The sequence below is a fragment of the Parasteatoda tepidariorum genome, chromosome 1 (assembly GCF_982258835.1).
Source record: "Parasteatoda tepidariorum strain Cologne lab strain chromosome 1, Ptep-v5.0, whole genome shotgun sequence".
In the NCBI taxonomy this organism is placed as follows: Eukaryota; Metazoa; Arthropoda; class Arachnida; order Araneae; family Theridiidae; genus Parasteatoda; species Parasteatoda tepidariorum.
Genome location: NC_141755.1, coordinates 117,641,358 through 117,662,885, shown reverse-complemented (window position 1 = coordinate 117,662,885; position 21,528 = coordinate 117,641,358). Strand labels below are relative to the sequence as shown.

At 27.3% G+C, this 21,528-nt stretch overlaps 1 protein-coding gene and 1 long non-coding RNA gene across 2 annotated transcripts; one reads left to right on the top strand and one right to left on the bottom strand.

The window, feature by feature from the left end:
• The first annotated feature begins 43 nt into the window (after positions 1 to 43).
• LOC147816771 (uncharacterized) lies at positions 44 to 20,762 on the top strand. The gene is made up of 6 exons (XR_015429136.1): positions 44 to 181; positions 3,835 to 3,947; positions 4,904 to 4,984; positions 8,395 to 8,503; positions 14,996 to 15,201; positions 20,499 to 20,762. It is a non-coding gene; the product is annotated as an uncharacterized LOC147816771 (long non-coding RNA).
• LOC147816770 (alpha-1,3-mannosyl-glycoprotein 4-beta-N-acetylglucosaminyltransferase C-like) lies at positions 18,240 to 21,258 on the bottom strand. Its single transcript, XM_087157344.1, has 2 exons — positions 21,041 to 21,258; positions 18,240 to 19,475 (listed from the first exon to the last, which is right to left on the bottom strand). The coding sequence occupies exons 1-2, from the start codon at positions 21,068 to 21,070 to the stop codon at positions 18,240 to 18,242; spliced, it is 1,266 nt and encodes a 421-aa protein (XP_087013470.1). The 5' UTR covers positions 21,071 to 21,258.
• Positions 21,259 to 21,528: the final 270 nt, after the last annotated feature.

The following is a 21,528-nucleotide window of genomic DNA, read 5'->3' as shown; positions in this document are numbered from 1 at the left end:
CCACTAAGTCATCATATAATTGCAAAAGTCTGCAGAAAGTTTGAAAGTTGGGTAGAGCCAAGGGTAGAGCAAAATAAACTATTTTTTAATTTGTATATTTCTTTAGCTATGGGTTATCCTAATATTTTAAAAGATCAATTATCTTGTAAACAAGGCGCTGTTCGCACAATCCGCTTTAATTGTATGTTTTGTTAACCATTTAAAATACAATGCTCTTTGTTTTTCTTGCTGAATCCTTTTATTTTATTTTTATTTGATGGAAACTATTGCATGACTGGTGGATCTGATATATCAATAAAACTATGGAATCCTTTACTTATGACTTATATGGGACACGGATATGAAGTGTTAGACGTCCGTTCAGTCTTCAGCTGATAGTTCACATATAGCATGGAATGGACAAAAGCATTTTTTATTAGGACGTTAGTACCGCCCAAATAGTGAGAAAGTTTTGAGGTCATGCTGGTATGTTCTTTTATTAGAGAGTTGGGCAATTTTCTTAATGTTGATTTCATATGTGATTATTGGAGATCTTAATTGTTTTAATATATAGATTTTTTTCCCCGCAATACATTAGGGAATCTGTTCAAGCCATCTACTGTTAAGCTAAAAAGTATTGATCTTCAAAATTTTAAGAAAAGTAAATAAAAATATGTAGAAGTTTGTCTGAGGTGGCTTAGGGTTATACCTATTAAGTTGGTCCTTTGTGCATTTTTTTTCTTTTTATAGTTTCTCACTTTTCACTGCCTGAAAATCTCAAAGGCTTAGCAATTACTTTAGGAAAGTACTAATACAAAGGTCTTTTTTAAATCTACACTCAGTTTTGTGAAACAAGAGTATTTCTAAACTTCTCAAACCAAAAATTTAATCATTAAAAAAAGAAGTATATTTAAATAATTAAATCCTGCAAAACTGGTTTTAAAACCATTGTGGGATTAAATTTGCTTAAAAATGTCTTCTGTCTCAAAAAATTTTTTTAGAGAAGTTTTGAACATTTTGTTCTTATTATTTAGATGAAAAAAACTTCAGGGGCCTAGCTACTAGGGTGTTGTAAGGATCGTCTTTTCCTGTTAGTGTTGCATATTACAATCTTAATTGGCAATTTCTAAATTGTCAGTATCAATAGATACACATTTCAAACAATAGGCTTTCTTTTTTTTTAATTTTCAACATTTTTATAATGTTTTAATTTCTAACTTTCTTTACATATTAAACTGGCGTTAACACTAAAAGCTATTTCAAATCACTTTAACAATGTTCTAATTTTCTTTTGAAAATCCGAAGCTAATCTACAAATTAAGCTTGTAAAAATAAATTCATCTTAGTTATTTTTTAAACATTTAAAAAATATTATCTATGTTTCTATTTAAAGAAATGCAGATTTCCATTGAGTGTAAAATTTTACACTTTTAAATGTACAATTTTTATGAGAAAATTTATTATTTTTTCCACATTTTCTATTCAAACTACAACTATTAGTATAAATAATGAAAAATAACTTTTTAAAAGAATTACTTAAAAAAACAAAAACATTTGGTTTAAACCAGCCAACCCTAGTACAAACAATGTCAGTTTTTGGTTAATAGGTCCTTGCCTAACAACCATATGCAAAGGTGTTGAAAATAAGAAATATGTTTATTAATGATAATAATACTTATAGGATAAGATAATATCACAATCATTATTATTGACTATAATTATCAAATAGTGAGACCAAATTTACCTGATAGGCAGCAGCTTGAAGCTCAAAGAACTAAAGGAGCTCCTGTAGCTAAAACACTATGTCTTTTAACTAAAATATCTGTTTTTTGGTTTTGTGAAATGAATGAGCTTAAAATGCAAACAAAATCGCTATTAATTTAATGTTTAATAATCAATAATAAATAAAATAAAATTTTTAAGAAAAAACAACAACTTTTCTTTGGTTTTGAAGGAAAAATTACAAAATAAATTTTGAGTTTAACTTATAAGAATCCAGTTAATGTAGTCTAAATTAATTTCCCAGATATTATTTTCACTTTATATCAATTTTGTCTTAAAATGTTTAACAATGTTTTCTTTTGAAAATTACTGAAACTGTAATACTTTGGTTGAAAAAGTAACGCAATTCTAAGTTTTCAATTTGAAGGTTCTAATTGATGTTCGAAAAACAATATATTAAATTTTGTACAAGGGAACTATTTTTTTAAGGTTCTACAGCAAATATTTTTTTCCTTACCTCACTTTGCAATGTACTTTTTTCTAATTTGTACATTAGAAGAAAATAAAATAATTGATTAAGAATATAAAAATGTAAAGCTTGCAAGTTACAAGTAGTATGACATAATATTATTTTAAAGCAAAAGGGCATTTATATATTTTTTTTTCTTCAAATTCCACATTTTTTATCACATGCAATATTTATTTTGAAACTTATATATTTGATATTAGGAGTTTAAAAAGATATTTTTATGAAAGGTGCTCCAAGACTAGGCAAACAATAGTGTGCACAGCAGTTGGTACTTTGTTAAAATAAAAATATTTTAAAAATAAATAAGTCAATAAATTAAAATGAATAATATAATAGCTGATTAAATCAATAAAACTAAAATATCTCTTCAAATGATGTGCAAAAGAATTAACGTACGTGAACAAAAAAATATATATATGTATATATTGCATATTTTCTTCATCTATTTTAACAGTTCTATTAGCTTTTCATTTCTGTCTAGTTTATAGTTTAAGTTGCTTCATTTATACATGGCACTTGTTTGTTGCTAATACAAGAAAAGAAAGTTCAGTGGTCTTATGACCATGTCTAAAAAAAATTTCGGTGATTGGATAGGTATCGGAATAAAGAGAAATTTAATCATTGGTTGTGTGTTTCGTGTTCTATCCAAGATGGAGGATAACTTGAGATAAAAGAATTTTAAAATGTTTAAAAGCAAGAAAGAACAACTTTTTTTTCAGGTTTTTTACGAAAAAGTAGAAAATAAATATTTTGTGCAACATATAAGAATCAAGTTGATGTAGTCTCACTAAATTTTCAGAATATTATGTTCATTTTATGCAAAGTTTATCCTGAAATATGTGTAAGAATTTCTTATAAAATTGTTAAAGGGAAGCAAATGAAAAGTTAGTGCTTTTCAAATAACAAGAATAATATGAAATAAACCACCAATTTTTCATCTGCTAATTGAAAATATCTAACGATTTTTAAAATTGGGACAAAAATTGTTCCTTGCTGCCCCTGTTCGAATTTCAGGATGATTGTACAAATGATTCACACACAAACTCTTCCTTTTATTATTATTCATAAATGTCTTTTTGCTTGTTAAAAAAATTAAAAAATCTGGATGTCATGTTTACTGTCAATTGTCTGAGTTCTACTTACAATTTTAAATTTTTTTATTATATCGAACACAAATATGTGATTTTTCCACCATTTTTTATAAATTAATTAAGTACAATTAAATAGCATTTGTCTTTGATAAATTTTTAGCAAGATGTGTTTCTTAAATTATCATAAATGTAATAATGTGGTTTATTTTAAATTATTAAAGTTAATTAAATCCTTAGAGAAAAACTTCAAACAAAGTATATTTTCAACTAGTCATTTTTAAGATAAAAATGTTAGGCAGAAAAACTCTATTAGAATTTGTAATTTTAGAAAACAATTCTTAAAAAGAGAGAGAGAGAGAGAAAGATTATAATGCCTGGAAAAATAAACTTTACTGTTTATTAGTTAAGCTAATGTTAGCATTTTGAAAGTTCTCTTTGTATGCATGTGAATTTGGTCTAAATGTTGACAGACATTTATACTTTTCATAAACTAACTATAATTCATCAGTTTAGGTTATGTCAATGCTATAAAGTTCAATGAAGAATCTACAGTTATACTATCTGCTTCAGTTGATAATACTGTTTGTGGATGGGATTGTAATAGCAAGTCTCGCGAGCCTATTCAGGTGACTTATCTTATTTTTATTGTTGATTTTTAAATGGACAAATTAATAAGATAATGAATTTAAATGCTATTTATCTTGTTTTCAGTTTCCTTTTCTTTATTATTTTTATTACATTTTCTTAAATCCATTAAATTAATTTTTTTAAAAGCTTTTTTAATTAATTTTGTTTTTCAGTTATTTTAAATTTCACATGATGTGAAAGATTCTAGTATGTCATTGTCTGTGTCAGAGCATCAAATATTTTAATTTACTACATTTTTATTCATTTTGTAAAAGTAATTGCTTCTTGCATTTTAACATAATTTTATTTAATGTATTAAACTGTAATTTGTTGAGCTTTTTTTAAATGAATTTTGTTTAATTAAGTCTGGTTTTAAATTTTAGGTTTCATATGATATGAAAGGTTGTATGACATCTTTGTCAATATCAAAGCTAAAAACACTTTAATTTACATATTTCTTTTAGAAGAAAAAAAAAAGTTCTTATATTATAACATAGTTTTATTCACTATATTAAAGAAGTCTAAGAGGTTTTTTAAAAAAAATTAATTTTGAAATAAGTTTTTTTAATTGAGTATGATTTTTAATTTTAGGTTTGACATGATACAAAATATTCTACGATTCCTAAGTCTGTATCTGAAAGTGAAATAATACTTTTTGAAAATCTTTCTTCTGTAAAACTATTTACTCATTACATTTTAATGTATATTTACTTTCCATGGTATAGGTAAATGGGTAAAACTTTTAAATTGTTTATTTCTAATATGGAAAAGATTTTAATAAACATTATAATAGTAAACCTATGAAAGATTTTATTTTCTCCCTTAAGAAGTGAGTGGATATTAGTGGATATCTTTTACACAGACCATCGGCCATTAAATATTATGATCTTTAAGGGTGTATATTTCCATTAAATAATTTTAACTTGATTTGAAATTATGTTATCATATTTTTTAGGTTCAGTCAACTGTGTTAACTTCACAAAAGATGGCCAGTGCTGTTTAGACAATACTTTGCGACTTACAGATAAAGAAGGAGGTGAAGTGCTTTCTGATTAATTATCATCTTTTATTTTAACTTTGTTAACATTTAATTTGAAAACTACTTTAGATATTGAGTAAGTTTACTTATATTTCACTTCTTGACAAGTTTTTGTTGATTTTACCATTTAATCATCACATCAAAATACTGTCTTAAATTTAATAAACGGCATATCTTTATTAGTATAAAGTTTATTTTCACTTAAAATTAGCACATTGAAAGTAATTTCAAGTATTTAAATATTCATTTGCTACTTTTCTTTTCTCAGAAAAAGAATATCCTTTTGATATATAAATGTACTTTATATGTTACTATATGCTTAAATGTACTCGACATGCTAACAAAAGATCTGCTTGCTGGAAATTCTATAGTTGCCAAGTTACTTTTAAAAATACATTTTAATGATTGTAAAGTACTTTAAACATTCAAACAATTATATATGCCATTATTTCTTTACATAGAATAAAATAGGGTGATTTGAAACTTTTAAGTTTAAAAGTTAAATTACTGATTACAAAATATAAAAAATTTATACTTTTATTAACTTTTTTTTCTGATTTTGACAATTCTGTTGAAATCCATTGTTATAATTTGGATTTAATCCACTTTAATTATTATTGTACAATTTATTTTGATTTTAATAGTATGAACACTAAAATAAAAATAATTCAACGTAAAGATTTAAATTCTTTAGGAAGAGAAGAATTTTCTTATAAGATATTCAAGAGAAAATGAAAATAAGATTAAATTTTGTTTGTGCTCAAAACTTCAATTTCTATATTGATATAATTATTCATAATATACTTGTATTTCGTTGTATATTAATATTTATATATTAGCATATGTTTCTATATTAGTGTATACCTGTATTTTAATAAATATTTTGAATACATTATTAAAACTTGCATAGTAACTCTCATCATTAATTTTTGAGAATTTTAAGCAGTTTTTGACAATTAAAATATGTTTATGATGCTTGACGTGTCAAAGACCAAACCCTCTTTAAGTAAAAAATCAAATCTGTTTTTATCTGTCATTTTAACCTTTATTAACTTATAGTAAATGAAAGGAATGTATTTGTTATTTGGTTTTAATACATCTAAAAAGAGAAATGAAAACTATACAAGCAAAACAAATTAAATGTGGGTGGAATATTTTTTATTTTTTAAAATAGCTATTTTAAAAAATAAAAAAAGTTGTTACATTAATATAATTATACTATTCTTAAGCCTTGACTTGCATGACTTCTTTTCCAATTTACTGGCTTTAGCAGGAGTGTTTTTACCTTAACAAAAATGTGTTACTGAAGGGAAAATAACAATTATGGTAGCAGAATTTTTAGCATAAATACAAACAAGTAAATTTGCAGTAAAGAATCAGCAAGATTTTATATATTTTGTAGGCTGTATACATCCTCTAATTTTTTCTTTCTGTTTATTTATGAACTTAGCAAAAGTTTTCAATTAATCTGATTAATTGTCACCTTATATTTCTGTAAAAATAAAAGAACAGAAATAGATATAGTGTATTTTTTTCTTTTCTTTTCGGAACTAACTCTATAGTAAAGCCCGTCCGTACATTAATTTTCAGCTTATATTTTTGTAAAAATTGAGAAACTGTGTTTTGTTTTCTCCCTTCCACATTTAAATTGATTTCTGACACAATAGCAAAACACTTGAGTGCACTAATTGTCAGCTTATATTTCTCTAAAAAGTTTTTTAAAAAAAATCACTATCTTCTAATTATTGCTTTAAAAGACATCCTCTCGAAAGGGATAACTTGTTATAAACAAATGACACTTAATGCGCTGTTATTCAAAGTTCTTCATTTTAAATACAAATTCACAATAAAAGTTTCAAACTCAACTTAAGCAAAATTAAAATTATTTTATCCTAAATCCTTTTATTTAGCTGACTTGAGCTATAGTAATATTAATTGACAGTTACAACACATGAATAACATTCTCTGTGCCTGATTGATTGAGAGCTAAAGTTTATTAAAAAGAAACTAAACTAATATTTACCTCATAGACAACGCAAAGTCATCAACAAGATTACTTCATCTAGTGGAATCTCAAAAAAGTATGATAACTATACTTGGCACTTCATTAAAAGATCTAAGCTAGCTGATAAATAATTTGTGCAACTTTGGCATAGTTGTGTCTCTTGGTTGGGAAGAGGGTATATTAAATAATCTATTAAAATTAAGCCATAATGCTGCCATTTCAACAATGAAACTCCTTCAACAGATAATGTTTATAAACTTTAGATTCATAATTAAATGGGCCAATTTGTAATCATGTATATAAAAATAAAATTAAATGTCACACAAAATTAAATGTAAAATAACAATGCAAAGTTAGACTGCAACTGAAAATCTTCCATCACTTAAGAGAAAAGCAAGATATGGGGGGAACTTGTTCAAGTATTGTTTCTGTCTTTGTTATCATTCTCAATTTTGCCTAATTTTAAAGCTGCTTATTGTAACTAACCCCCTTGGCAGAATCGTGGCGAGATTGTCAAAGAATGTTACTAAGTTCTTTCAGAAAGATTTCTCATTTAGGAAGTGAAAAATTCTTTTCTCTGCAGAAATTTTCTGAAGATTTTATCTTTCCTTTACCTAATTATATTCAAAGGATGCCTTTCTCGTGCATCGAGAAGGGGAAAAAATGCTTCTGATTTTTCTATTCTCATTTGAGAACCACAAAAAAAATAATAATAATGAAAACATGGTTTTCTTTTCTGCAGAAATTTTTGTTGTATTTTTTTTCTTTGCAGCTATTACTATTAATTTCCACACAGTTTTTAAAATTCGAAATTTTTTATTACAACAACTGAACCTCAAAATTGAAGCACGCATTTAGGAAATCTTTTTTGAGGGGGTCTATTTGCGTGATTTCGTCATCGATCATTTTTTTCGGTAGTTACTGCTACGGATTTCACTATTTTTAAATTTGATTATGACTTACGAAAAGAAAAAAAAATTACTGTGTTTTCCCCTACAAAATTCGAGAATATCGCTCATAATATTGGAATAAAAAAAATATTCCAAATTCAATTTTAAAAATTTACTTTACTATTACTTTTATTATTTTATTATTATTATTTATTATTTTTTTGAAGTTGACACTTCTGTTACTTTAAATTAATAACGAGTATATTTGTTTTTATTAAAAGTATATTGCAGAAAGATATTAATGCTAGAGAGGATTGTCGCACAAAGCCCGAAAAAATTCTGCCAGATTGTAACTCACGGACGATGATAGGTATAGGAACTTTTAACTTGATAACTTAAACAACTGTGATTAATAATAGTACCAATTATTGTTTTTTCAACAATTGCTTTTTTACTTCGGTTTTAATTAAATATCTTTTCCATTATTATAAATGAACATGATTTTTAATTAGGTACATAGGCCATAAGAATGAGAGGATAGGAAGCTGCCTCAATGACACAGATTCCCTCGTAGTTTCTGGATCTGAAGATGGTTGTGTTTACATGTGGGACCTAATTGAAGTCAGTCAGTATTATTTTGTTTTTTTTAAAGACAACTTTTTATTAAAAAACATGACTAAAATTATATCTATCAAGAGTTCCAAAAATGACCAACAATTTGAAAAGCGAATTGAAATAATACGCATGTAGAATTGCTGCAGTCCACTTTTAAAAAAATGCAGTGTTTACTCTCAACAAATTCAAAATTAGTTTAAAAATTTATCAGCTGATGATTGTTAAAACTGTAAAACAATAATTTCTACTACATGCCAGGTCATTCTGTTAATTTTGTCCTCAGACTGTAACTGCAGATAGGGGTTATTTGAAGAACATTGTCTTATAATTTTTCTCAATCGCAATATCATTTAGAAAAAAAATCCTGTCACTTGTTGACAAAACTGTTTTTTCATGCAAAATGTACATTTATCTCTTTTGATTTTTTTTTTCCTGTTTAAAAGTTCACAGTCTTCTTTGAGCCCCTCAGTATTAACACAGTGCATATTTGTGAGATTATACTTTAAATTTTTTTTAAATCATAAAACAGATATAATTGAAAATTATAATATTTTACTGCTGTACAAATATTTTTTAAATGGGTGGAAATCATTAATTTTTTTAGTCGTCACTATTTTTTTTTTTTTGCTACTTTAACTCTCTATTTATCTCACATGTGATGTAGCCTTTTTCGAAATTACATCGTCTCTGTTTCGTTATCTCTGCCAAAAATTATACAAAGAATGTTCATACAATGTAAGTTATATCATAAACAAAAGAGCATTAAAATAGCCTTAGCGGATAGATGAAGCAGTGTTTTCACTACAGCGCGAGAATCTCGCATTTTTTTTATTTTCTCGCCTTAAAAATGTTGGGAAAATGTAAACAAATAGATGGGCAGTATTTTCCTCTTGGCTGTGTCACTTCCTATTATCTCAGCTAGAAGGAAGTGGGTGTTTCTGTTTTTAGTCAGTTATATCTTTGCTTTGAATAGAAGATGTTTCTTCTCTTATGCTATGTGATGTTCAAGAGTTATGTTTAGTTTAATTGAATGTAGTTTTTCTTACTTTATATTTAAAGATTTATATTCAATAAATATAGTTGTACAGTTTTCAATGAAGTGAATTCTTGAGTAGTAATAGATGTCTTCAATATCTTATACTTAGTAATCTGGCCCCTATTTTTCAACAAAAAAAAATTATTCCCGCCCAAAATTCGCGCACTCTATTAATCAATTTCAAAATGCGCAAATCTAGTGCATTTTGGGAAAAGTTTTGTCACGTGACATTTTGAATAAAATCCGTTTTACTTTTCTACCTTGATCTTTCGTTATTTTCAACATTTGTGATTCAGAATAGTTCAGCATCTGTTGAAGGTCTTTTGGCACCCAAAACCGAATTAAGACAAAATATTGTAACAGATTGACTGATAAGCATTTGAGCAACCTAATGAGAATAGCTGATGAAAAAGTAGATATAGAACATTTTCCATATGATGATGCAATAAAAATATTCAATTTTTAAAAAAATAGAAGATGTTAAATATTATAATTAAAGAAATAATTTTTATCTATTTGTGTTTTTCTATTTGTATTGTAATCGATTTGTGTTTTTTTAATTTTTAGAAATCTCACCCTGTTTTTGAAGAAGGGTGAGAAATTCTCTCCCATTTTTTTTCTATAATGAAAACACTGGATGAGGTATGTTTCCATTCAGCACATGCGACGTCATAATCACTCAGAAATCGTTTTTTAGTGTACCAACTATGGAGGTCTTTTTGGGCAATTTAAATGTTTAATAATTAAATAAATACACATTTGATGGAGAAAATCAATCAGATATTCGGATTCAGGAAAGAATTTTCAATATGTTTTGATTGAAATTTTTAAAAAATAAGAGATGCTGTAATTGTCCATTATCAGGCGGAAAATTTTTAATGATTGGGCTGCTTCCATTGAATCTAACTTATTACTTGAAATTTGTTTTTTTTTCTTTTCATAAATGTGTTACTAATACCCCTACTCTACACAAACCAGTAAGGATCAAATGCTTTTTACTGGGTATCTCTGATTCTTGAATTTAATAAGTCTTTCACATGATTTATGGTATGATTTGTAAATAATTTGTTTTGAATCATCAAACTCTCTACCGTATTTATAGTTTTTGTATGCAGGATATTTGTGTAATCCATGTATTTTCATATAAATGATCTATTCATTTAGTCTTTTTGCTGTATATCAATCGTTTTTTAACATCCAATCAGTCTCCATTTTCAAAGCCTTTTGAATTTTACAAGAAATACAGTAATACATGAAATTTCTTTACATTTTACAGGAAATACATAAAGGATTATTTTGGAAGTGTTTTTTAGTTCATGTGATTTTTTATACTTGGCACTAAGATTTAAAGTTTACAAAGGTTTGGGAAACCTATAAAAGAAAACGAGTATTTTTGAACACTCTATACCAGAAAATCAAGCAATAAGCTCGTAACTTTTATTGATTACTTTAGTTGTTATTTTTAATAACTACGTGAAGTTTCCTAAAACTAGAGTAAATTTTTATGGAAATATGGACATTTTTATAAAAAAAATTTTGCTTTAACTTTATAAATAGTCAATGGAATTAAACAAAAATTTTGAAGCAATTTAAAATTAATTATGAAATTGTTGGTTTAAAATTTTAAAAGAATTCATTAAAAACTCAAATAGATCTAAGTATTTAAGGCAGTTTTATTATACTGCGCATGCACAGAAAAATTTAAAAAAGTTTTTTCATAATTTTGTAGTAAATCTTATTTGAAACTTAAAAATTTAAAAACTAGTTTTTGTACTTTCAAAAGAAAGCCTGAAATTATCAGGGGGTTTGCACAAATTATATTTTATATCATAAGACAAATTTTAACAATAAATGATAACACCGTATAATAATCATTCGGAAACGGAAATCTGACGGTATAAGGAAAGAATATATATTTTTATGGTAGCTAATCCCCCACAATGCTAGTCTCATTTTTAGTAAATCTTGTTTAATAGTGCAAAATAAAATTTGTGGAAAACCTCTTATCATTTTGAGTTTTCTTTTAAGAAGTACAGAAACTACTCAGAAATTTGCTGGTAACTTTTTTAATTTTTTCTGCATTTGTTCAGTGTAAAAAAACTACCTTAAATACTCTTTTTATGCCCAGTTATAACAAGTTTTTAAAAAAATTTAAATCAAAAATTTTGTAATTAATTTTAAATTGCTCCAAAAATTTTATTTAATTGCTTTAAATATTTATAGACTTATAGAGGAAAAAAAATGAATTTCAAAAAATTAAATATTTTATAAAAATGTCCATACTTCTATTAATATTTACTCTTAAGTTTACAAGCTCATTGCTTGATTTTCTGACATAGGGTGTTCAAAAATACTTGTTTTCTTTCGTAATTTATTGTAGATCTCCTAAACCACTGAAAACTTTAAATTTTAATGCGAAGTATGAAAAATCACATGATCATGAACTAAACACTTCTAAAGTTTCAAAATAATCCTTTATATATTTCTTGAAAATTTTTTAAAAGAATGTCAAAAACTGAAAGTGTCTCTTCCTTTATTGCAGGGCACTGTATAAATTTAAAAATATATAATTTATCCTATTTAAAATAAATAGAATAAGTTAAAATTTTAATTTAAACGAATTTCTCCTGTTCTAGTTCAGGGTTTTCTTAACTTTCAAACATGTAAAATTTTCTGTCATGGTCGAAAAGGTAATTTAAAATCTAACACAGAAGAAGTAGGTTTATATCAATCCAAGAAAAAGAAGAAGAAAAACACCATAAATTTTAAAACTATCATTTAATTAATACATAACTGAAATATTTTGCTAGTTTAATAGTTAATATTAATTTCCAAAAAAAAAAATTTTTAAAAATCACTAAAATATACATTAATATTAAAAAACAAATTGCAATGAAAATTTGACTGGTTGAAGAAAAAATCTTAAGTAATGTTTTCAAAGAAACTATTAACAAAACTTATTTTAAAAAAACTTGTTAACAGATATGCTGTAAACCAGAAAAATCTATATATATTTCTACATAGTATATCTGAATGCACTTGTATTTATTTATTTCGAAGGGAAATAACATAAATCCTTTTTAAAAATGAACTATTATAATTGAAACTCTGCAGTTTTTAATTTTCTGCATAAAAATTTAACTAAATTAAAGTAGTTTTTTTTTTTTTTTTTTTTTTTAAAAAAAAGAAAAGTAAATGTTATTTTTTTTAAAAGAACTTCCTTGCTCTGCATTACAAATTTATGAATAACAGTAGACATTTGATATAATGAGCCTCATGGTTTGTGCCAAAAAGAATTTGATAACTAACAAAAGGATGGTGATAGCCCAACTCTTTCTTTATTATTGTTTGAAAAATCGACAGAGTGATTGATACATTTATTGTATAATGAGAGTTACATAGATTAGGAGTGGTCATAAATTACAACTATCCAAGACTTAAGAATTTAAGGGGTTGTGTCACTTGTCATTCATTCAAAGGGGATTCAAGGAGTTTTACATTTATTATGTGTTAAAATCAAAGAAAATAATGGTTTAAATAATTTATTGAAAACTTCTTCTGTTGTTGTTACTCATCCCCCTGGTGTAGGAAAGCTTACACCAGATCCTAAAGACCCCCTCGCCTGAGAACATTGAAAATCTTACAACCAACAGCTGCCGCCAGGAAGCTCCTAAACAATACATATCTGCCAAGTCTCCTGTTTTTTAACGAAGACTCCTGTATTTTAAGACTATCTCCCGTTTACCTGTAAATTCTCAAATTTCTCCGTATTTGTTGAAGAAATTTTTGAAAAAAATATTTGGTGATAAAATGTCCGCTGATAGCAAAAATACTTCTCTTATTCCTCAATAGATGGTGCTACTGCAAGTACCGCAACATGTTGAGTGTTTATAGTTTAAGTAAAGTAATATAAATATAGTGAGTGTATAAGTATAGTGAATTATAAATAATGGTTTAAAAAATCTTCTTTTGATTAAGATTTGTATACGTATTTTTTACTTTGCTAAATTTAATATAGTTTTTGTTAAAGTAAATAAATTATAAGTAAATAATATAAAGTTTATAGTCTAAGTAAATAATGTTAAGTTTATAGTTTAAGTAGTTATAAATAATAGTTTAAAAACTTTTCTTTAGATTAAGATGTATAGAAATATTTTTTACTTTGCTATATGTAATTATTGTATATTATTTCCAATTTTTAATTTCATAATTATGCATGATGTATCAAAACTTTACTTGCAGCCCAAAAAAATTTCGCTTGTGAAATCTCCCTTATTTTATTTCTCCAATGTTGGTAGGTAAGAATTAAGAAGATTTATCGCATAATTGAACTTTTTCTAGATCAAATTATTTAATTTTGGTCTCTATATTAGAATTAAACATTTAAATGTGTGCCTTCCAAGGGACTTGAAAATAAAATGGAGCCTATGGAATAAGAGACAGAACTTTAGGCATAATTCATTATAATGAGAGGCATACTGTCCGATATTAGACAACATACTAAAAAGCGTAAACTATTTGAATAGGGTGTGAAGTATACTGAAAAACTTAATTTATTGAAAACTATTTAAATAAGTTCTTTGTGTTGTATGCTTGTTCTTGTAACACTTTACTATGACCCTCCAATTGTTGATTCATTACCCTCTGGTAAATTGTGACCTATATAGATTTTTTAATCATAATTTCAAAGAATTCCAATAATTAATATTGGAATTTAACAGTTAAATGTGTACCTTCTAAGGAACGTGAAAAGAAAATTGGATCTATGGAATAGAAGATGGAACTTTAGGCATCATTATTATAATGAGAGGTACACTATAATAGGAAACATACTAAAAAGCGTATACTGTGTTTGTATATGGTATGAAGTATACTGAAAAACATAATTTTACCTAAGTTCTGTGTGTTGTATGCTTGCTCTTGTGACCACGTTATAATCCAATCTGATAGATTGTGAAAAATACTTTATGTATTTTTTATCATATGTATTTTTTATCTAAGTTCTGTGTGTTGTATGCTTGCTCTTGTGACCACGTTATAATCCAATCTGATAGATTGTGAAAAATACTTTATGTATTTTTTATCATAATTTCAAACAATTCCAATAATTAATATTGGAATTTAACAGTTAAGTGTGTACCTACTAAGGGACATAAAAATAAAACAGTATCTATGAAATAGGAGATGAACTTTAGGCATCATTTGTTAAAATGAGCGGTACACTATAGTAGGGAACATACTAAAAAACCTATTCTGTATTTGTATAGGATATGAAGTATACTGAAAAACATAATTTTACTAAAACTATTTAAATTAGCTATAAAACTACATAAATATTAATAATTTTAACCCTTCAATTGTTAATTCATTACCCTCTGATAGATTGAGAAAGTATTTTTATCATAATTTCATTCTAGCAAAATCGTGTTCATTTGCATCAAATATTTATGTAATTTTTTTAGGGTTCCATTAAAGAAATTCTCAAACATGAAAGACATAAAGTGGTTCATTCAATATCGTTTCATCCCTCAAAACCTATTATGCTGACTGCGGCTGAATCCGATGCATATCTTTGGATTGATTCTTCTGAAATCTCAGATGTAGGGGATGACAATTGAAGATGCACCACCAATTCTGCATTTGGTGTCATCGTCTTGTACATATCTTTGTAAATATTTTTAGTTAATTATTAAATTTAAAGTTTGTAGTAAATTTTTTTTTAATCTTTGATATCAGTTCTCATTCAGTTTTGCTTAGCTTTTATTTAAATGACTTCTAATTGTGAGTTGTCTGAGAAAATAAAATGTTCAGTTATAAAAAGAACTTTACCTGAATGTTTCTATCATATATCTATAAAGTTTCAGATTAAAAAAAAACATTTGTAAAATTTATATATATATATAGCACAATAAAAAAAATGAAGAAAATGATTAAGTTTTATTAACTGTGCATAAACTGCAACTATATAACAGGGTTCCCACAGTCCTTAAAAGTCCTTAAAAACTGCTTAATTTTTATTTTGGAAAATAAGGGCCCTTAAAAGTACTTAATTTTGGTTTAAGGTTTTTAAAAGTCTTTAATTTCTTAGCATCACTATTGTTGATAGAAACAATTTTTCATTTCAATTTTTTAAAACAAAGTGTCGCTCTTTTATCACTTAGAATTAGACCATGCATCAAAGGTAAAGCATTTTAGAGAGACAAAAATTAATGTGTGGGAGAAGAAAGCCTAAGATTAAGGGGAAGAAAGCCTGTCCTTCATTAATATATTCTGCCTATTACCTAGAATGATACTCTATGAGGAGAGTGAAGCATTCTAAAAGAAAAAAAATAGTATGTCAAGGAGGATACTGCACATGGAAGAAATAGTGCTTTTGGGGGAGGGGGGCGATTTTAAGGTACCTAAAGGGAAGACCCACGCTAACCTTCAAAATTGACAGAATTCAAGAAATTTAGTTCTACTAGTAACGCATCTGCTTATAGGAATTAAGTAAAATGCTAAGAAAAGAAGTATCAGAAAAAAATGTTGTACTGGAACCCATAACAAAATCTATTTCCTAAAATCTTGTAGAATTACATAAATTTGTATAATATTTCAATATGTAATAAGTAACTGTAAATTTATGGAAAGCATAAAATTTTTTAAAATTCATGATTGCACTGAAAATTAAACAGATTTGTAAGAAACAGGGTTTGAAAAACCCCAGCCCATCTTGGTTTTCCATCAAAAACCTGGAGTTATTGGATTTTTGATGTAAACCTCATGTTTTTTTGTTTCGTTTTTTCCAAAAATACTTAAAATTTTTTTCCTGATTACTAAATAAGAAAGCATGATTGACTTCTAACAAGAAAGTTAAATATTTGGTAACTATTTATAATTTGTTATGTTACAATGTAAATTTTTTTTAAAGTTTTTGATTGTTACTCTATAATTTTTATTTCTTAAGGATAAGCAGATTGTTACAGAAAAATTTAAATCTACTCAACTAAAAGATCTTTAGATTTTATTCATCATTTTATTCAGTTAACATTACAACTTAATGTACTGTTTTTAATTTTTGTTCAATTTTTGGTTGCTTTAAAATTAGTTCATGTTTTTACCAGAATGTTTAGTTACATTATGTAAAGTCAATTCCTAATAACAGGTTTGGCTGGAAATAATTTTGTGCCTTTCATCATAAAAGTAAATATAACACATTTGCTAGTCTAGTAGTGTAAACTTGTTAAAAATAATTTTTTCAATGTTTTTACCAAATTTCTATATTTACTCTTCTTTTTTTTTAATATGCATGTAAAAAATTGAAAATCCTAATTTCTGCTCTTAATTTTACAAATCAATTTCAATGAAATCATTAAAAATGGAATACAGATTAGTTTCATACGTTAACTTTCACAATATGAATGATGTTAACTTTTAACAATCTGAAAATGTATTTTTTTTTTAAAAACCGACCCGGGTTTGCAAAAACTAAAACTGTGTGGTACTTCTTTGGCAAACCCTGTTAATTAATACACTTATATCAGTGCTTACATTATAATAAAATTGTTAGTTATTATTTTTTTTATTGATTGATTTTTTTAGGAAAGTAAACAATTTGCACTGTCTCTGGTGGCATTCGATGATAAACATACTATTTTTAAGTCTTTAATTTTTCAAAAAAGTACTTAAAAGTGCTTAATGTTTGCATTGTTGAATGAGTGGGAACCCTGTATAAAGAGTATAGATAGATTGTATATATATATATATATAGATAGATAGATAGAACTCATAAAATAAGTTAAAATATTGACAAAACATGGAAAATAATAAAAATTAATGAAAAGAGAAGAATAAACTTATTAAAATACAAATTTTATTTATTTATTTAAAAAAAAGCTTTTTAAAAAGCTGGAAAACAAAATGAATAAAAAGATATAATCTCTTCATCAGCTGACATGATTATATCCGCAATAAGAAGTGCTGCTTTCTAATATTGTATCAATATAACCAAAGCAAATTTTATAAAAAAAAAATGTTTGCATGCTCCTCACACTATTGTATTGATATATTTTGCTTTGGCTATATTGATACAACATGAGAAAGCACTCTTTTTAGCTGATGTAATTGTGTGTGTTTTTTTAAATACATAAATAATTTTTTAAGTATTTTTAGAAATATTTTATATTAATAATTTTCCTTATTCTCATTAATTTTTATTGTTTTTCATGTTTTCTCTGTATTTTAATTATATATATTCATTTATTTTTCTCTATACTTTTTTAACTGACCACATTTAAAGCCTCTATGACTTTCAACCTCTTTTTTTAATTATTTCTTTCTAGTGCTATCCAAGATAGATAGATTTGAGTGTATGTATCTGCTTAAAATCATATTATTTTCGTGACACAATTTAAATATTTCTTGCTGATTCTTAAAATTGTGATTGCATAATAGAAAAACTAAACATTATTTTGATTACAAGAAAATATATTTATGTCAAAATATATTTACAGTTTTCTGAAATATCTTTAACACAATTTTGAATTTGCCCCTGAAAATTAAACTTAAGCACCAGAAAACAATATAGATAGGTTACTCTTATTACTTTTTGGTGCAGCTGCAGAAAAAGAAGCGAAAAGGTTTTTTTCACCATGGTAATAAATTTTATTCATAGTTTTCAGATTAAAAGCCATTTTAACAACAAAATTCAATGCTCCAGAAAAAGAGTTAATCATTTTCCGTACGTTCTATATCAACCGATATCTCATTAATCAATAACCAGTTTGATTGCTTCTTGATGAATTCTATCCGTATACACTGAATGTTCTCTTTAGGCAATGTCGTGTTGACCGTTGCATCCGCTTTTCCCATTTCAGAAAGAGCCACGGTGTTAAACTCTGAACAAACAGCCTTTCTGTCTGTCAGCATTTTCTTGAAAACTGTTGCCACTTTTAATTCTGCGTACCTTATAATATCCTCCTTGTGTGACGGAAGGCCGGAACTGACGAAAATTCTACGTACATTTGCGGGTTTCCTTAAAATCACATCAAAACTGTCATTCCTCTTCGGTACGCTACCCCAGAAGAATTTATCGGATTCGTCGTAGCAATACTCCGGGTAGTGCTTTTTGTATACGCCTATTGTAGTGACGACATCTGCCGGTGGATTGGGAAAGTGGTACACTCGTATGTTGTTCGAAAAGCTTCTGTTTTTTGCTTTTTGGATTTTGCCATCGAGTGAAGAGTAAAGTCCCATATACTGGAATAGCCCTGGTATTCTCCTGGTGACGATCTTTTTCTCAGGAACCATGATATCAAGGAATTGGAGGATCAGAAGATCTACTGGCTTTTCTAGGTGAAAGAGCACCGGGAATTCTGACAGTTTCCTCAAATCCTCCGACTTGAACAATCTACCTATAATGTAGAAACTCGAAAACGTCAGAGACACCCATTCCGAATTTTCCCTCGTTCGAATGAATCGTTGGATGGCGCTTACGAAATGAAGCGACGACTCTATGTCGTCTTCTAAAATTAGAAAATATTCAGAAAACGTTTTGGAATATTTCAACAAGTAAGCAAAATCTAACACTTGCTTGGATCGCCAAGCAATTCTCTCTATCGTATCGTTGTAAAGCCGGCGAGTTATCTTCATCGGCTGATATATCTCGGGATAGGTTTGTATGAGAAGTAGCAAACCTGATTGGACATATTCGTTGAATAGAAGCATTGTTTCTTTCAGTCTTTTGTGTCGGATTTTGATGTCACTGTCAGCATAAAGAACAACTATTGTGACATCTTTTCTTTCATCTTTGTCCATGTTCTCAAGCAGTGATTTCAATGTTTTGTGGAGGTAGTTTTCTTTTTTCCGCGCCACAGAAGGTATGCCTATTGTAATATATTTTCTTTTCCTGGTGTAAACATCAGTTGGTTCGGAAACTGTTTCATCTTTTACATTTGGCACACGCTGGAAGAAGAAAATTTATTTTTAACTTGTTTTGCAAGCTACATTCTATTTAGACGTTGCATTTCTATTTAGACTGGGTTTGACTGTATAAAATATGATACATAAAACTAAATAATTCACTTTTTAAACATGGTGCGTAGTGTTTTTAAAAAGTGCTTAAAGGTGCTTATTTTCGTTTCTTAAAAGCCCTTAAAGGTGCTTTTTCCATTAAGTGTTTTTAAAAAGTGCTTAATTTTCCCTTTTCAAAAATGAGATTTTTTTCTTTATTGTGTTGATTTTTCGCCATGTATTATGCGGAAGCGTGCTTTTTCACATTGTTCTATTCAACGTTTTCACAATTCATTCAACGACAATCCCTTTCGTTGTACCGTCAGTCCATAGCGTATGAAAACGGCAATCGTTTTGCATGTTTGATGAAATACTTGCGATTCCAAATCTACTGAGCTGAGTACGGTGAGTTTCTAGCAGTCTCATGTGCAACTCTTTGCAAGATATTCTAAATTTCATTTTCTACCCTCTGAAATCGAACCGAAAAATATCTCGATTCTTTTTATGGTGGCTAATATAATCAAGAAAAGAGTTCTTTGTCAGAAACGAGTTGTTTCATCACCTCAAGTCTTTGAAAATTATTTTGTTAATGTATATAGTGCTTAAAAGATGCTTATTTTTTGTTGAAAGATTTGGTTACACACCCTGTTAAGAGTAATTACTGAAAATTTATTTAATTTTTATTTACTACAAAGGAAAGTTTTATTTATTTCATTCTATTAGTAGTATGCTTTACACTACTATGCTGAGTGCTTCGAAGCAGCGCGCGTTACCTGACGGGAATTTCCCTAAAAATTGGTAGGGCACTGAACATGCTAATCAATATGTGTTTATTAAAGTATAATTTTAGCAAATACATCGTAAGAATTTTTCCTGTATTAAATATCTAAGTATTGATTTGATTTTTATCTGAATAATTATTTCTCCTTTTAATTGGCTTTCACGACTTTAAATCATAATGCATTCTTATTGCAGCAACATACTTTACAATCTCTTGCGAGTAAACTGACGAATGTTACCCTGCCACTAACCTGTTTACAAAGGATCTCTCAATTGCACTTTATAAGTATATACTGTACTGTTGTTTAATGGTTTGTAAAATAACTAATAAAAAGTATTTTATTTTACAATCATCGTTGAACAGCCGACCCAATTTTTTGGTTTGAGACTACCAATGTTCTAATCCGTATCACTATTCGAACCAGGGATTCAAATTAAGTGATTCAAATCATTTGTTAAAATCAAGTCATTCAGATCTCAATTCGAACTTAGTAATTTTTTTACTGGAATAACAATACTTTACGTTAAGTATACATGACTTAAGGTATACATTAGGAGCGTTTAGGTATGACTTAACGAATCAATATCGATTCGCAAAATTTGAATCGAATGATTCAACACACTATTTAGCTTAGATTCTATCTGCAGTTCATTTACAAAGTACTCATTTTATGATGTCGATAGAAAGAAAAGTTATTAAAACGCTAGAATTCTTTCAAGTAATTAAATATACTTACTGTATAATTATACGTATTGTTAAAAGTCATAAATACTTGTAACTTTTACGAAACTGCAAAGGGTGCTACATTATTATTATGTGAGTTTGTCGAATTATATGAATTGGTAATCGGAATGGGTTACAGGGGGTGTAGAGCAGAACTCACTACCCATGGCAACACTTCGCATTCTTTCACCATTAGCGTGTGGAGAGTCACGAGAGAAGAAAGTACGTTCGTTTCTGTCTTGATTTTCAAATTGATTAAAAACTTTTAAGTTAGGAAACTTGGCGATTGCAATGCTTGAATATGCCATCTGGGGAGAAGACCAATTCCATGCCTTTGACCCTTCCCTCTCCTCATCTTTTCAATTGTATAGAAATGTACTACAATATTTTCCCCTTTCTTATTATTTTTTCGCATTTAAATGTTTAAAAAAGAATTTTTTAATTTCCTTGGCGCTTTCTTTTAGAGCTATGTTTAATGTAGTTTCCAGTTCCGTATAGTTT

Bases quoted from the DNA above. Each gene is read 5' to 3' on its own strand.
- LOC147816770 (XM_087157344.1), bottom strand. From the start codon at position 21,070: ATGACTTTTAACAATACGTATAATTATACA. The intron at 19,476-21,040 runs GTAAGTATATTT...TTCTTCTTCCAG, and splicing joins ACAATACGTATAATTATACA to CGTGTGCCAAATGTAAAAGA.